At 46.5% G+C, this 18526-nt stretch overlaps 1 protein-coding gene across 1 annotated transcript in view; it reads left to right on the plus strand.

The window, feature by feature from the left end:
* The window catches only part of LOC144120429 (DNA repair and recombination protein RAD54B-like), a 72576-nt gene extending 62067 nt beyond the window's left edge, over window positions 1–10509 (plus strand). Inside the window, 3 exon segments of the mRNA XM_077652800.1 lie at window positions 2043–2243; window positions 7612–7680; window positions 10277–10509. Coding sequence (XP_077508926.1) covers window positions 2043–2243; window positions 7612–7680; window positions 10277–10384 — 378 coding nt within the window. The 3' untranslated portion in view covers window positions 10385–10509.
* Window positions 10510–18526: the final 8017 nt, after the last annotated feature.

Below are 18526 nucleotides of genomic sequence, written 5' to 3' on the forward strand. Positions count from 1 at the left end.
TGCCATCGAAACCTGGAGCACCCGAGCTACAGCTAGCATGAGAGAAAGGACAGGGGGAAAGAAAGAAAGGGGGAGCGATAGGAAAGGATAGGGGTAGGGTGACAGTATACACTATGTTCAAATACAGAATATGGAAATGATGAAAGCCCGCTTGCGGAATTTCGCACGAAGTCAAACCTAGCACTGTCTGAATGCGACTGGTCCACATGATAAATGCCAGAGAAGAAAGTGAAGAGGACGTATCTGTATTGTTTTCTCCTCTTGTGGAATTTCGCACAAGGCCAAACCTAGCAGTGTCTGAATGCGACCAGTCCATGGGATAAACGCCAGAAAATAAAGTGAAGAGGACGCATCTGTAATGTTTTCTCCTCTTGCGGAATTTTGTATGAGGTCAAGCCTAGCAGCATCTGAATGGGATCGGTCCACGCAATAAATGCTGATGAAGAAAGCGAAGAGGACGCATCTGCATTGTTTTCTCCATTTGTGGAATTTCGCACGAGGTCAGGCCTAGCAGCATCTGAATGCGACCAGTCCACGCAATAAACGCCGGAGAAGAAAGCGAAGAGAACACATGTGTAATATTTTCTTGGCACTTTAAACTCGATTGTTGGATAATTTGCCCAGATACTGTAGTTTTTCCATGGTTGAATTTATGAAAATCAGCACGGTAATGATCGCCGGTGAATATTTGGGAATTTTCGAATATTCGGAAATTCTCGATTATCAATTTCATGAGTACAATGATGAATTGAATATCAAACAAATTTGATTCGTATTCAAAATTTCGAACATTCGCACACCCCTATTTTTTATCAGTTTGTTAGCAGAGAAATCTGTAGCCATGATGCTCTCAAAACTAGCACATTATGAACGGCTGTGGTTTATGCTTTGGGACGTTAAGCCCTCATAAATCGTAACCATTCATAGTGTGCTAGTTTTGAAGTTTTGAGGGCATCGTCATTACAGGCTTCAGGTGGTTACAACACATTAGTATGTGGTGACTTACAAAAACAAGATCAGTCGGCCAGCATCGTTTTTGTTTGTCATTTTTCTTGCTGAGAAAGAAATTCAATTGTAATATGCCACCCAAGTTGATCTGTTGCCTGTTCACAAAACTGCGCATGCTTTTAGAGCATGCAGAATGCAATGAGAGTGTGCATTATTTTTACCAAGGCAAACAAGCAGAAAGACAGTGCATTCTTGGGAGGTGAAGTGGTTTGAAGAGGCAACTTTGTTGAGAGGTTCTTTGCGGCGTTTTCAAATTCCTGGCCTCCTCTGTAAAAGCACATTGGAAAGCAAAGATGGAAGGTGTGTTTTTAAATGTCTCAGTTTTTCAGAAAATTCTGCTGCTTGCTGCTGCTGTGCATTGCCATCTTGTTTCTATGCAGACACTAACCATAAAATGTATATTTGTACTTGATGTGAGTACAGTGCTGCTATGGAAGTGCAGACCGTTTTGTACCAGTATGGAGGTAGCTACTTGCAGAATATGAGGGCTGCATTTGAGCCTGGATGCCTGTTGGCTTCCATCTCAAAGGGAGTGCACCCAGTGGTTTCCTGCAGTTGCCTTTTGGTTGCACTAACTACAAAATTGAGTGCTGCTTGTCACGATGGATGGAAACAGTTCGCACGATGTGCACAGAACAGGATAAGTGTGTGTGTGCAGGCGTTACGCTGTGCAGGTTTTGCGTGAGAAATCCAGCTTGTGCATGCAAAAGCCGCATCGGCTGTCAAAGCAATCGATTTATTGTCTGTGCTTCTATCGGGCTACCCATAAGGCGCACATGAGCTGCCACGTATGCACATATTAGTACGTGCAGGTAGCTCCAACATGAAATGGAATCACACTTTGGTCCTAATATAAGTTTTCCTCTGGATGGGTAATGCCCATGAGACATTTTTAACCTTCACTGCAGAAGTAGCATGCAAACTGACTGTTCCTTTATATATTGGAGCTGCCTGTACATACAGCCAGGGAGTGTCACTGATTGGATTCATCTGGCAGCAGTAAAGGCTTTCTCCCTCGCAACACTGCATCGCAGGACCTCTTCACGCTTGACAGTGCAACCACCAGCTCCACTCACAGGCTGCTGGGCTGCAAGTGTGAGAGCGCGCTCGAAGTGGATGATGCTGCCAAGGGCAGCTGCCTCGATGGTGAGACCCAGGGGCACCCGACCCACAGTGGTCTTCTCAAGCGCTCCTCTCAGCTGGGAAGTGTGACCTCCCACGGCACCATTGGGAAGGTACGCTGGCCGCTGCATCTGAAAGTCATTGTCTTGCAGTGCCATGGTGTCATCAGCACTTCTGTTGCAGTTCCTGCCGTTTATTGTTTTTGTGTGGTGTGTATTGTCTTATGGCATAAGAAGGATAGGTTATGTGAATCAATAGGGAGTATGGCTGTATGAATGAAATGAAGTCCATTATGCAGTTCCTGTGTCCAAGTATCATAGGGTGTAGAACTGACCGACAATAGACACTGCAGCCAGGTACCAGATTCTTGTCAGTTTTAAAGCTGGGCAGACCCGCGGTAGATGGTGAATGTTGCCTTCGACGTCGTCTTATGAGCAAACTGGATACCGGAGACGGGGAATAAAAACCTTGCAAGTGAAGCCAGTTCTGATTGACGGCCGGAGTGAGAACAACCCTGACCCGAATTCTCCTTCGCATGGCAGGCGAGGAGTTGAGATGAAGATGAGGTATGGGGTGGCCAGGTGGGTCGTGGAATCTGTGTGACTCGGGAGGTCACATGAGGCCCATTTGATATGAATTGGCTGAGGGATGTGAGCTGCCAGACGATGCATATTTTGGCAAATGACTCGGGTGTGTGTGACATTTCATAGTAGGCATCTCGCTCGAAGGGCGCCGATGCGGATGACAATGTGAGACGTAGACAGCATGTTAAGGACGGACAAAAAAAGCACCTCCTCCTGGACAGTGATCAGCTCTGCAAGAAAAGAGGTTCCTCGAGTCTAAACTTAGATGCCTTTTCAAGGGCAGACTGGCCAGGGCAGTGAATTACTGTTGCTACTTGGCAGCCCAGGGTGCTGTTATCCACATAAATAACGAGAAAGCCATGGGGCAGCTGGGAACCTTGCTCAAACATGCAGTCACGAAGTGATGCCACTGCATGATTTGATGTCTGTTGTCGCTTAGTTCTTCAGAATCCCAGGGAGGAAGAACCGGCAGTGGCTGTAGCAACAAGGAGTATGAAGTGTAAGCCTCGTGTTGAGGCTGGCCTGCAAGCCTCATGTCACTGTTCCACTGGTTCATCGGCTTTTGAGTTGCTCTTGTAAAGTCACAGTCTGGGTGCTACAGGGAAGGCAAGTGACGTCCCTCGTAGTCTCTTGATTAACGCTTTCAAGACAATCCCATTGAGCCCTGGTTAAATGCTGCTTGATAAATGAGGCACGGTTGCACAACTGCTTTCATCAAGTGCTATGCAACATGTGAGCATGTGCTGCCTGTTTTGGGAGCAATACATTTAACAGAGACCTAATATCTGAGTCGACTTTTTTGACATGATAGTGTCAAGGAGCCTGTGTCACAGAAAAGCCGGTGTCATTGGCGGCGGCGTTGATCGTGACCAAAGAATCCTTGAAAAATCTTCAGAGAAGCAACCTAGGTCGCCCGCCTAGGTCACATGATCTTGTGCCGTCATCACAACTTGCCCACCATATTGTGAGCAAATGGACCACCATGGCAGGTGGCAGTTCATTTAATGATTAGTTGCAAGAGTCTGCTTGTGTAGAGCAATCTGGGTTGCACAAGCCCCACTGGTGGCAGCACCTGCCTTCGCAGGACAGTTGTGCACCGCCTAACTACTGCGCTACTGCGCCAGGGTTGGTATAAGGACTCTCAGGGATCTATGAATGTAAAGTAGAGAATGGGCAGGGTAGAGTATGAATGAATATATGGGCATTAACCTGTTAACACTATCGCGCCTTACCCTCAAGCAGAGCCTAAGTATGCCCTCCAATTTTTTTAGCCTGAGCCAGCCAAGTAGTCTCTGTCCTCGGCTGATGGATTGTCATACCCAGCATTTTATCTCTCGAGCTTTCTTGAAGTGGGGTCCTGGGCAGTTGAAGATGAACAGTGGCCCCAATGATTGGCAACTGAAATGTGTGTAGTTTTGCTCACAGACAGCAGAAGACCTACTGATAATGCATAGGTGGCAGTAATATGTCTCAGGCTGATTGCCACCTGAGTTTGCATGCCATGGCGAGTACTCCACACAGTGATGTCATCAGCTGAATTTTCCAACATATCAGGGTTGGACCTCCTACTGAGAACCTCCAGTGACACGACATATTAATACATGCTGGAAGGTGGACAGATTGTTTACTGCTCTTGTTCTTCCTTCAAGCTTTGAAACTGGGAGCAGAGGCGGCATGTGTTGGCTGACGGTCAAGAACCGGTTAAGTACAGAGTGGAGGCAAGGAGCATGCATTGGAGCCTACTAGTGCAGACTGGCTCATTGGACCTAAAGTCACTAGATTTGCTTGCTAAGTAGCAACAAATTCCTCTTTACCCAGCCTCCTTTCCTGCAAAGCTGGTGTCATCTGCTGTGTTCTTCCTAACGTGCTCGGGCGGTGTGGCTGCATGTATCTAAGCAATGCACTGAGAGATCTTACAGAGTCACGGTTTCGCTGACATGGAGAGTGAAAATTATGGTAACTGAATTAGGCACAGACAAGAAGCAAAACATGCCATTAGTGCGCTCAAGACGGTGAGGGTGACAAAAGTGTGCAGCGCAGCGGCCGATTCTCTGGACAGTTTCTGGCATACTGTATCCCCTGATGTTGCTGTTGAAGCTATTTTAAACGCATTAGGTGCATGAAACGCTTCTGAATGGCATGTTGCTTTGTGCGGCTACAGAACCATAGAGGTAGCAGGTGGTTATAGTCACACAGGCTGCATGACTTACAAAAGTTAGCAAAGAAATGAGGACGAGTGAAGAGACAAATGAGCTCTGCTGACTACATGTTTATTGTAAGCGAAGCAATGAATAGGAAGCATTCAGCACACATACAAAAAGCAAAGGTGAAGATATCCGAGAACGGAACCAAACACAACTTGACTTGAGGTTGCAGTCATCTCGCAGAAGACTACAACCTCAAATCGCAAATTTCTGACTGCCTTCGGATCATGAGGGGTGTACGACCAGCGAGCATAGTAAGAATGCTATCAAGTTGTGCGGTTATAAAGATTTGACATAATTGGCCTCAGCTGTGAAGGACAGCTGTGACCTAAGCTAATAGGTAGGTAGCCCTTTTTGCACCGAAGACCCGCAAGGACGGCTGCCCATTTAAGGTCATCATCTCGCAATGAGACGCATGGCACCACCCTGCACAACAAGCTTGCTAGATTATGCAAAGTCAACTGTTCCTATCGCAAGAAGGTGGGCCGCCTCAAGAAATGTGTAACTCGTTTTGTACAATGCCAGGTGTGCATAGTGTTGATATATCGTGTGTTGATATATCGTGTGTGTTTAGCTTTCTCAAAGAAACCGGATTTCTCAAGAGACTAAAATTTTTTACCCACTGGTCTGTTTGTATTTTAGTACACCTCAACCACTTTCTCATTCCGGAGAAAAGGGCTGAGGTTGTTTTATTTGATTGGTTAGGGGCCTCCAGTTCTTGCCCAGCCAAGGATGGGTGATGAGGTTACCCAACCTCCTTTACAACTTTTAATGTTAGCCATTTATAAATCTTGTTTTTGCTCTGAATACTAGGTAGAGGGAAATACCTTTTCAAGCTTTCTACACCGCCATAATATTTTATCTTTGTAAAAATCTGCAGAAAACAATTCCTTATACCTTGAGCTTGGCGCATGATAGCCTTAGTTGCTTATGCGCCATTAAACCCAACGCAACACAACACCTGTGGCTAGTGATAAGGTGAAGATAGCCATAAAAAACGAAGATAGTTGTTCCCTGTACTGGCGCAAAAAAGAATTAGGTATACCATCAGGACCACAAGGTCTTGACGAATATGAGCATTTCCTGCTTGCAGTCATTGTTGCAGAGTGTTCAATTGCCGGCTCTCAAGGCATGCCTTGGATTGCCACGTTGCAACTCTAAGAGAGGCATGATGGAGGAAGCATATGCCTGCCCAATACTGACATACGTGTAACAAGAACCACTTCGTGTGTATTTATGCTTGCTTGCCCAACACCGTTGTGGCCCACTGACGATGATTCTTAATGAGCGGCCGGATAGCAGTTTTTCAAGTGCACTCGCACTCCGCTTCCATCAGTCCCAAATACCATATCACCCCGTCAAGCCACCATGGGTGGTGGCTCAGCCTTTGGTATGGCTGCGTGTTCCCGGAATACTAAAGAAATCCATGGTACCAGTCAACGCATTGAAGCAACTTGCTCTGGCATGCATCTGGTCAGACTATCAGAACTACATTCATGTATACACTGACATATCTGCGTTACCAATGGCATCAACAGCAGCTGTAGTGACACCCGCTCGGCAGATGTCTCTCAAATTCATTCTGGAACATATTTTAACGGCTGTTGCTGAGCTTGTGGCCCTTTGGGAAGCGACTTGGCTGCTCTGTGGGGAACCACCTTAAACATGGTGCACATTCACAGGCTGAAAACCTGCGCTACAAATTTTAGGATGTTTTCTATGGCACACTGCCTACAAGTTTCTGGCACTAGAGATTACTGAGCTCCTTTTGTTCTAGAAAAAGGTCACCGAATAGTATTTCAGTGGCTCCCTGGGCACCGCGGACCCAATGGAAATAAGAGGGCCAATGCTAAAGCAAAGAGCACTCTCAGCAATGGCCTCCGTACGGTTGTGCCTTTTACATGATTGTTCACCAGTTGTTTTTTTTTTTGGACATTATGAAGAGTGTGACAGTGAGATACGGGGCCCAACTAGACGCTCAGCACATCCACCTTAAAAGACTAGATCCGACAATGAAATTTCTTGTTCCGTGTGGAATTGCGTGCCCTCATGCATGCTTGATACATAGTCCCCATTTAGATGTCGCTTTCGAGCAAAATACTTAGGTATATTTAATTGGACTTGCAGACTCTCCGGACTGTTCCATTTGTGGCATAACCGAGGCTGTGGAGCATGCACTAGTGTTGAGTACTGTATATGCGCGTGAATGGCTACCATTGGCGGCTTCCTTGAAGCGCTTAGGCAGCAGGCCACTCTTAGAGGACTATGTGCTTTGTCACAGAGTTGGAAAGCAACCGGGGAAATGCGCCCATTTTCATGTTTTTTTTTTAGTGCCGCGGGCTTTCACTTGTGATTGCGATGCCATCAAATCTCACCACATTGTCATCCATCACGACCCTCTTTTTTCACCTCTTTTCCTTCCCCAGTGCAGAGTAGCAGGCCAGATATCCCTCTTTCTGTCTTATCTTAACTTATCTGTCTTCTATGGACTTCAGTTGGATCATGGCCTGGTTCACAGCATGATTTGCCGTCTCTGGTGCCACCCATTCTCGTTGGCTTTCAGTGGCATCACTTTGCGCAGCTAGGACGCTACGCGCTCCCCTGTTGCCCCTCATATTGCTTCTACCTGTACATGCTCAGTTCCAGCGAAATCTTGAGCACAGGCTGTACAGGTCCGTCTTTATTTATTCCAGAAACTTGGCATGAGTGACCTGCTGCAGTGGGAGCACATCCCAGCACCGATTGGTGAGCACATTTCACAGGTCAGTGACACCTTGCATGTCAATGTCGACAATATCAGTACTCGTTGTTCCACCAAATCCACGGCCCACTTGCAGCTCATGAATTCACATAGGTTTTATTTCGCTCATAGTCGAATTCATCTTCATTCACTAAGACTCAGACAAGCGCTCACTTGGACTTGCTCTGAACTCTGAACTCTGAACTCACTCAGACTCTCACATCTCATGGTGTTGATTCCCTGGGATTGAATGAGCCTAGCAACCTTCAGCCAGCTGTTGGGCTGTCTGAAATTTCTCATCTTACTGGATGAGTGTAGCACATTCCAGAAAGGCTAACACTGACACTAGCAGTTTGCAGTAAATGTGAAGCCGCTGTGAATTTATCAGTCTCAAAATGTTGTGGCCTTGCACTGAAATAATGACACAACATAATGCCTAACTTTAGCAGAATCAAGGAATTTACGAAGAAGGCATGATTATAAATACCACGCTCCACAATCACACATTAATGCAAATGCCTATTCATTTTTCCTCGGAACTATAGGCCAGTGGAATAACCTACCAGCTACTGTTCCACAGTCAGACACTTTGTCATCGTTTGAGAATGGTATTAGCCAGAACTTTTAAAATGCATTTCGTCTGCGCTGAAATTTTGTACTCATGTTTGTATTGTTGTTTGTTTGGTTCTTTTTCTAACGACCTTACTTTTTGTTGTGCAAAAGCTTGTTTTCTGCCTCCAGCCTATAACGGCCTTCACCGGCCAGCAGTATTGGAAAATAAATAAATAAATAATGTCCTGTATCGCTAGCGATGCCGTTGATTTGCACTGTTAACATCCCAAGCTTGCTTTCTTCTTCCTCGGATGCTTCACTAAGACAGTCAATTCCGCCTATGTTTTTCGCCTTGTGGCAGATGGCAAAGCGGTTCTGCTTGGCGCAATTTGTACACCCTTTTTTCCATGCCAGACATCTCCTAGGTGCATTACTTTTGTTGCAAAAAATACATTGATGGGCAGGGCGTTCCTGAACGTCTTGCTCGAGCACGCCTTTAATGCACGTCTCTCACACACCTTGAACGCGTTTCTCGACATCGCATACTTTTGCTGCTTGCTTTCCTTTTCCCCTACCAGCGTCTGACTCGTTTCAAACTCGGCTGCTTTGCAAAAGTCTGTTGCATGTGAAAGGGTCGATTTTTTTCTCTGAGAAGTCTAGCTCTCAGCTTTTTATCCTTTGTTCCACACTAGCCGGTCTCATATTAGCGGGTCTCTTAGGCGTCCAAAATTGCAAGTTCCTGCATTTGTCTGTAGATCTCGCAGAAATTGCTCAAACATTTCATACTCTTGCTGGATTTGGGAATGAAAAACGTACCCCTCTAAGATTTCGTTCTGCTGTGGTGTGCAGTAGTTCTTGAATTGCTGAATGATGGCTGCGTAATCCTCTTGTTGCGTTGACGTGAGGCGAAAGGTGTTGAACACGTCGATGACCTCTTGACCGGCTATGTGCAGAAATATGGCAGCCTTTTCCGCATTCGTACGTTCCTTGCTTGTTGCCTTGAAATATAGGTCGATGCACTACTCGAATTTCTTCCAATTCTCCGCTGCGTTGTCTGAGAGGATGAGCGGACCAAGAGGCGAAGAGTTTCCATCGTGCATTGTACCAGCATTGCTGCCACGACACACTTTTCAAATGTTGCGGCATGATTGGGTCGCTATGCCTAGCTCAGGCTGTATCCCACTTCTGACACCATGCTTCAGATTAGAAATACGCTGACACCGTTGCTGACATGAGGGAAGGACCACCCTTATTGTGTTGCGCTTCCTTTTATACCCAGTGGCTCTGGTCAATGTGGCCAAACGACCATAGCATAACCCGCTACATATCGATACAGGCAGTTTGCTCTCAATGTGGTGGGTGGCCATGTCAGGTGGCAGTTAAATTAATGATTGGGCACAAAAAAGTCTCTCAATGAAAGCAACTTGGGTCGCACAAGCCCCACTGGTGGCTGTGTTTGAAACATTCACCTGCCGGGGTTATGTCACTGCTCCCTGCGTTACAGGTACTGTTTGTTCAATAGAACCCGACATTGATACAGCTTAGAATAAGAAATAACAGTGCAACACATAGGACAAGATTTGAAATAGACAGCACTTGTCACAGCTTAACTTCTTTTCCTGTATGTTTCACAGCTAATCCTAATCCAAAGCATCTGTGCATGAATGTAATGAATGCTTTACAATTATTCAAGTGTGTTTCTTATATGAGTGAATACGGTATCACCAACCAATGCAAGTTCTCGTTAATGGGAAAGAAACAGCTGCAGGAAAAGGCTGAAACATTGACTTGAACAGGGTGTCAAGAAACACGGCAGCATTCAGCATAGTTAGCTGGACTCGAGGAATGGTGTGTTGTAACCAAGCTTAGGAATAGGTCACATTTAGTGCAGGAAATGGCATGAGTCGTGTGCAGTGTGAGCATGCTTTCTGGTTTTAATGTGGGGCAAAAAGCACCTTTTTAAGGGAAAAGTATGAGGGGGCCCCCATGTGTAGTTTGTTAACACTTTTCTTTAAAAAATTTTTGTTCGCTGTTTTTTTTTCTCCTTTCATGTGTATTTCATTCAGGATCCTCACCTGGCTGCTGCAGAAGACAACATCACCTTTGTCTTTCGCAACTTTGTTTCAAAACCACAGAAAGAAAATGATGCCACTGAACAACCACAGCCCTCGTGATCACCTAGAGCTGTGTATATCCACCACTGCTCATATCGGGCAATGCCGATACCTCTAGGTGCTGCCATTTCATGCTTCTAGTCAGTGCACTTATGCTTGTGTTGGCAGTAAAAGAATGTGAACTCCTCGATTGTTATTCACTGAATGCACTAGCATGGGACATGTCAACTGGTTGTGTGTCTTTGGTTCCCAAGCTTTAAATATCACCGCTTGATCTTTACATGCTACAATGTGTGTCATTCAGTTGATGCACGTGCCTGACAGGCTTCCAAGACTTGAAAACAAAAGTGTCATGTGCAGCCGTCTTTCTCAACTCTTGCCCTCCATATTCAACTCATGCATAGCATGAGAACTAGGTTACGCATTCACCTGGATGCTTGACCATTGACCCTCACCATCTGTTTCGAGCATTGCCTCTGCTGCGCATGCTCGTCATCCGTACCATCAGCCTCCAAGAAGAAGCCAGTCACAAGCGAATTAAGGGTCCTCTTGTTGGCAGCGAGAAATACTGCTGCTGTACAGTCTTCAGTCAATGCATGCATTCTGTGGTGATTGAGCGCAATAAGGAGAGCCAGGCACTCAATGCTTAAAACTCGCAACAGCTAGGTAGAGTACATACTTGTACCAAAATTGCGTGAATGGACAGCAGGATACTGTAGATTTAGTATGTCTAGTGATTACCTTTCTCATGCCTGACAACTGCTACCAGGGCTAGGAAGCTAGAGAAGGTCCCGCGCGGCCAGCTTTCTCCAGCTCTTGCCTTCCATTCCATTCCACACTTGCTTATCACAAGATGTGGATTATGTGTCCTTCTTCATTGCACTGTAAAGCATCATGGAATCGCATGTGTCGCACTGTGTCCAGTCTCTCCCCAGAAGGAAGAGAGGATTTTTCCTTCAGGGGTTTCTTCTGGAAGATACTGCAATAATCCTGTCCCCACGGAATTTCCTTGTGTCAGTGAGTGCTACATAGGTTGAGTTGCGGAGAAGCTGCACACATGAAAGCCCGAGTGGCCTGCATTTGAATAGCCCTATATTCTGTGCTTCACATTTCACCTCGACGTCGCAACGGAATGTCATGTTCAATGAGCTTGGGCTCTTTCCTTTCAAAGTGCGGGCAGCAGCGAAGCGCGATGCTTTGTATAACTTCGAAAGGGTCTTCGTATGCTAAAGCAGTGCACTATCCTACGATGCGCGCATCAAGATGTTCTTCGGTGTCGCTATTGATGTGTTCACAAGAAAACGAGGAAAAAATGCCGAACTACAAAATACAACTGCAGGTGAAATTACCAACCTGCATACTCCAACAGGCTATAGATCAAACAAGCTGCACCAGCTCGTCCATGTATACTTGTTCTGTGCTAATAAAAGTTTTATGAAAAAGAATGTCTTAGTGATTGATTGCTTGTGTATAATTGTTCATTTACGTAAATTGACAACTAAACTTAGTTACATTTCAGATAAAGTAATTGTAAACGGTAACTTGCTTTCAATATATTACAAGACTGTCCCTGCTGCGCGTGTCAGTGTCCTGTGCGCGAGAACGAAACGGGCAGTGCACCGTGTAACCTTGCACAAGCAAAAAGGCCAACTCAATATGGCTGTGAAAAAAGCTGCCGTTAAAAGTATTCGAGTTAACTCGAATCCACGAACGCCTATAGTTTCCTTCAGTTCTATGCGTCTTTCTTCTTCGTTGTAGTTTGCTATGCGCCAGCAGCGGCGACGACAAAACTTATTGCGTGTGCATGCATTTCCAAGTGATGTTCCTGCCCTGGCGATAGTTTTGTTGTGATTTTTGGGATGAAAACTTGGGCTGCACTGTTGGGGTGTTAAAGGGACAGTTAACAAAAATTGATATCTGTGGCTCACTCTGGCTGTGAGGCAGCAAAAGGCGCATTCTTGTTGCTGTCAAAATTGCATTTTAAAATCCCCCCTCCACTAGAATTGAACTTGGGATGTCTGCACCAGAAAATGACTCAGTGATCACCATATTGAAGTAAATGGTGTTATAGCCTAGCCTCTGGGATACACGCTGAAAACTGTCGACGCACGCACGATACTTGCGATGTTGGCTGGTAGTGTGTTTTGTTCTTTTTTTTTCATTTGTAGCTTATAATAATCCGCTCTCTACTTAAGTGAAATTAATCTTTCTTCTCATTAGACCTCTAACTTCACCTTGTTTAGAGAGAATCGAGTTCCATGCAGAGGTCTGGAAAGGGAGCTGGTGAGGTGGTTGGTGGCGCTTGGCACCATTGGCTTGCGAAAGTGCACCAGCTTCGTTGTTTTCAAGTTCGCCTGTGTAAGTATTGCTACGAAGACAATGACGAAGCGGACAGTAGCACGGGACGGAGTGCTTGCGATAGGGCTGTAACCATATTAATCATATTTCATCCTACCACCACGTTTCGCCTGTCGCCGCGTAACATTTGGTGGAGGCGCGGACGTTCTACTCGTCCGGGCCCTGGAGCATCGATGCCTTGGTCGTCGGCCGGGGGATCCTGGATCCCGCTGCTCTCTCCCACCCCGAAGACCGGGAGCAGACGCAGTTCGACCAAACCATCTCACGACGGCGCTCCTTTCCACAAGCAGTTTGATCGGCGCATCTGTGGGCCTTTGGCTCCGGGGCAAGGGTTTATCAGGTCATCTCATTCATCGCGGTGCATATGCATGCATTTCATTCTCTTCTATCCTTTCCTGACCATGCACACTGTCACAATGACGAAGCGGCTGGGCAGTGGCGCGGGACGAAGTGCTCGTGCTAAGCCCATAGACATTAAATCAAACCTATTGTTTCACTTGTCACCGCATGGAAGGCGATGAAGTTGCTATGAGGTTTTTCACGGAGGCGTTGTGTGTCCGGCCGTTATTCGCAGGTTTCCGAAATGCACCCACTTAAATGCCTGCCACCTGGAGTGGAGTGTTTGATCGTTGGCCATTAATGGGTAAACAAGGCGGAGAGAAGGGAACTGACTTTTATTCTCTCAGTCAGGCAGATCCAGCACCATACTTGGGAGGATTTTTTTTTTTTCGGTCGTTTTGCGTAACGTTATGTTCCTTTCAAGCACGGCTTTGTATCAGTCAAAATCATCTGCCAGTATGTTCGCTTATGTAATGTGCCATTTTTGCCCATGACAACAAAAAGTGCCCGGTTACTGAAACTAGCCGTACAAACAATGTTATGTCAGTTTCTCTAGGGACTCGGCACTTCTCCCAAAGGGTCTGAAGTTGAGGCAATATTTCAGGTACAGAAGGGTAAGCTCGCATTTAGGCAGAATGGTGTTTCTAATGGAATTGTTTAATGTGAGTGGTGTAATTTTTCCAGTAGTCAGGGATGAGGTACAAAGTGCAACGGTTAATGTGATATTTCACGTCCACTTCTTATATCTAAGTGCCTGGAACCAGCAGAGCAGCCGTTCCCTATCACTGGTAAACTGACGTGTCGGTTCGGTCAGCTGTGTGTCACATGAGATCCGTTTCGCTGAAAACTTCGTAACAAGCACACTCTTTAATCGGTATATAAGCGTAGTAAAAAAAAAAAAAACGTGTGCTAAGACTTTCCGAGTAGTACATGCCACAGGTTCTACATAAGTTGCTCACATTTGACTGTGCATTGTTAGACCTTTTCGTTCTCAGCGCTTGCCCTCTTTAGCTCGCACTAAGCTCTTTGCCTTTGCATCAGCCGTCGACTTTTGTAGCTTAGGCTTCGCTCGTGCTTCCCGCTCTCTGCTCACGCGTAATGCTCCTCAGGAATCTATACGAGCACCAAGTATGGCGCATTCTGCGTTAAAGTTTTACGCGTAGCTACAGGTAGTCGGCTTCCCCACGTGAGCACCCATATTGCGGTCGTGCACGTCTTACGGGGGGGGGGGGGGGGGGGGGGGGGGAATCGCTGCACTTAGCCTCGTACGCTTGCGTGTAATTGTTGTTTTAGCACAACCTAGCGTGTACCTTGAGTTTGTTCTTCCGAAACACGGTATAGAGCAGCCACTTAATTGCCTCGCTAGTCCTTTCAATGCCACGTCGTCAAAAAGCAGATTCTAAGGAGCGAGGCCGGTTTTATTTTTTTGAGGGAACCTCAACAAATTTCTTGGTGTCTAGCGGAGAATAATCAACCCCGCTTTTTATAAACTGGTTCGAAATGACCAGCGCGGAAACAGACGAGGACACGAGAAGAAAAAACACTGACGACAGGACGGGCGCTGTACCACACGACCACCTGTCAGTCGATGGTGGTTTCCGTTTGTTTGAAGAAGAGGACAGTTCCGCTCGAGGTTCAGGCCCTCTTTGGCACCCTGGAGCCGTCCTGGGGCCACGCCCGCTGTGTGGGACAGCGCCCGTCCTGTCGTCAGTGTTTTTTTCTTCTCGTGTCCTCGTCTGTTTCCGCGCTGGTCATTTAGAATCATGTCCCACCAACTTGCCCAATCGGCAATATTTGGAAACTGCTTTATCGTCCCATTATTGCCCCCCGCGGGCGCAAGAATATCGGCCGCATTTGCGATGCCTTCGAGCGTTTAGGTTGTTTCACCATTCTGCCCGCTTGATGACGCGAATCACTGCTGTCGCTCCAGCGGCATTCGGAACAACGAAATCGCTTTTGGCTGATTAAGTGATGTAATCTGCATTTTAAGCAAACTGCGTCTGCTTTATGGATAATTAAGGGCTTTCGCCTCAAGCAGGAACGATACATTGCCCTTGAAATGCCTTTCGATGCAAGTGTTAAAAAGTCGCGGTAAAATTATGCCATATTGCATTTCTTTCCACAGCTGAAAGGCGTCAAGCGTTACCTAATCGCAGCTAATGGCTACACAGGAAAGTTATGCACCTTTCTTTGCAGTTAAAGAAAAATTCGTCCTGCTCCGGAGATCGAACCCGACACCAATGCCCGTCCGGGGCAGTGACTACCAACTAAGCTGTCCAGGACGGCTAGCAGATGACAAGGTAAGGCTGAACTGGTCAACTCGAAGCGGGAATGGTGTTACTGCAATGTATTAATTTAGGGGAAACCTCCTAGGTGGAGTAACTTAGAGTAATTGCTGATTACTCACACACGTCCACGTAAGAGTAATTCGCTTCCCTTAAACACATTCGGAATAAAATGAGCAATGAATTCCGCGAATCACACTTGTGGCCTTGCGCTGCGGGCCACTCGTGCAACCACCTGCAGACCGTGTAAACGCCACTCGCGTACATTCCGGTGTCTGCGCGACATAGGTGGCATCTTAAGCTCAACGCGTGACGGGGGCGTATTCCCTGATGAGAGAGAGGGAGAGTGATCAGTGCAACAGCTGAACTTTTCAGGACACGCCTTCCACGGATGGCCCGGCCTCCATCTAGGGATTTCAGGGAAGGAAAATCGGCAGCGAGTGCGGCCCAGAAGCTCCCTCTCGCCGAGACTCCCGCCTCCTAAGACGATCCCTTTTACTGAGAGACACTCCCAGTGGCTCCTTGTACATAATGTAAATAGTTTTCAGTGCCTTCCTCGTAACCACTCCTCCGATCTTTCTCGTCCCTTCTCCGGCCCGACCATGCTACCCGAGTCCCAACAACTGGTGGCAACGGTGGGATAACACCTTCATCACAACAGCGCCGCTGCGCTGGTAGGTGGCTGTTCCTGCCACAGCCACCCGTTGTGATCTGTGCGACCCACGTTGCTGTTCCCGAGAAGCTTCTTGCACAGCAGGCGCGGCGCTCCTCTGAACTCCCCCGAGCTTACCCGATCGAGTTACTACCGAGTAACTCGGGTAAGCTTACACTTTCTTTGCACACTTTAACGTGGACGCCACACATGAGCCAAGTGATGCTTACGCATTAAAAAAAAAATTATACCACGTTTGTCCTTGTGGAAATGCGAATTTCAGCGGCATTAGGGGTGGTGCGAAACGCCAATGGCAGTCGGAAAACATTGTTTAGGTGCGGGTGTGGGACTTCTGTTGCCTTGTGCGCCGGTATACACACGTTAGAGAGACGGGTAAGCTCTAATCAATGGCTCATGACGTCACGAGTGTCGTCATTGCGTTCAGATAAACCAGTGAGTAGCAATCTCTAATCTGCGCCACGCGTTGCCCATCGCTATAGTTATGCGAGAAAGAGAGGCTGCAGCCATATATGGAATGCCGGCTTTGCTTGGACGGTGGTGCGACTGCTCGTCTAGGGGCACAGTAGAGGATATGATTTTTATGGACACGAGACGACATTCTGAACAGAGGCGGCGCCATTTAATAAACGTTTTATGTCATTTTGAGGATTTGCAAATTCCTAGTGTTTAAGCTCAATATATTGATCAGTGCTTAAGGGAAGGAATAAAAAGGTTCTGAACTTTCACGACAGAACCCAAAAAATAGGCGTTACTGGATTGGCTACAACAGCGCAATTAAAAATTTCTTTGTGGCGTCTTTTGTTTTGAAGTATATTGCAATACATCGAAATAAACTTGGTCAGAAATGGGGGAAATTGTATGTGACTGGACTTGCGCGAATTTATTCCACACACACGCAGTGAAATTCAATAAAAATATTGGCGAAATCTCTCCGGCATTGTAAAAGAACCCAAATCAATTTGTGTTCCGTAAACCCGTTGCGTAACACATGCCTTGCACATAATGCTATCCCATCCATCTATATTCGCGGCAGTACAAACGCGCATGTTAACGAAGAGACACCGATTCCTGCCCGGCACTTTTTTACTTTCAAAGCTTAACAGGCAGATGAGGTAGACGGAAAAGCTTGCTACGGGGTCGCTGGCACGCAATTTCAACCGGAGTCGCCTGGACTGTGCCCAATTTAAATGACATTTTCTGGGGCGAGCATTCCCTTTCGGAAAATGGCACTCGAAAGATCAGTTTATTCCTATCGTCTCAAGTGGCGGACGCTTTGCGCAAATTAGTTACATTTATGGTTTCAATGCATGTTGGACATCAGCATTCGTTCTGGTATTACGCCGAGCCAGGCTAGCAGCTAATAAACTGGATCAACATCTGGCCTTGCTGCCATAAACATTTGAACAAGCGTTTAACACAGTGCCTTTTCCTTCTGTATTCTATCCTCGCTTGAATAACGCCGTACTCGTGCAGTCAGACACATCAAACCAATCAGCAGCGATATTCGGAGGTCGTGGGCTCGGATCCCACCGGCGGCATGGTTGTTTTTTCTGCTGATGTATAAGTAATTTTCTTTAAAACTAATTGATTGGCAGTAGATATAAAAAAAATAGAAACATTCCCCTGTGCACCTTGGTTTCGGTGACTGTTGGCTTCCTTAATATGTTTGTCTAACGAGCCCCTCACTTCATTTGCCTTGTCTGCTAATATATATATATATATATATATATATATATATATATATATATATATATATATATATATATATATATATATATATATTAATGCTGCACCCTCATCGTTACTAGCCATCTTTCTTGCTTTGTTCTCTCGCAACTGTTTAGAACACTAATGGGAATGAAATATGGCAAGACTTTCAAAAATAAAATGAAGAAAGCCAGAAAACAATGGAAATGAGTGGCGTCTTGTGACGAGACATGTTAAATTGAGCCCTTGTGCTTGGCACGGAACGCTCAGTAGAGGTCCTCGATCCTCATGATGTCAATCCGCGATAGAAAACTGTTTTCAAAGACGCTCCCCTTATTTTGGAGCGGAAGGCTCAGCCTCAGTCGCGGCTGATTCTCCGAAAGATATAAACAAGGACGAAAGCTGTTCGTTATGGTCAAGGTCACGGTGCGAGTGTTTCCTTTTCCGCCTGCCCTCTCGAGGCTGTCACTGGCTGCCGGCTGTTGCACGAGCGAGCACACGGCCCTAATTACACGGTCGCTGCCAGAACAGTGCGGTCTGCTCGAGGACAACCATCACAAGTCTGTATGTGTGTAGCCGCTGGCAGAAGGAATTCAATTACGAGGAAGACGTGAGGCGTTTGTTTGGGTGCGGCTTGCCGTGCGCTAGTTATATGTCCCCGTGTGTTCACGTGAGAGAGGGGTCCTGCTTCCGAGTGTTTGCGTGCTGAGCTGTGCGCATGCAAGTATAATGAGGCACCGAAATCAGGGCGGGAGAGCGCGTCGACGATGAGCAAACACGAAAACAAAACAAAACAAGGGAACAAAACTGCCCACATCGAGGCGATAGGCTGAGACATAC

This window comes from Amblyomma americanum, chromosome 2 (genome assembly GCF_052857255.1).
Source record: "Amblyomma americanum isolate KBUSLIRL-KWMA chromosome 2, ASM5285725v1, whole genome shotgun sequence".
Taxonomy (NCBI): domain Eukaryota; kingdom Metazoa; phylum Arthropoda; class Arachnida; order Ixodida; family Ixodidae; genus Amblyomma; species Amblyomma americanum.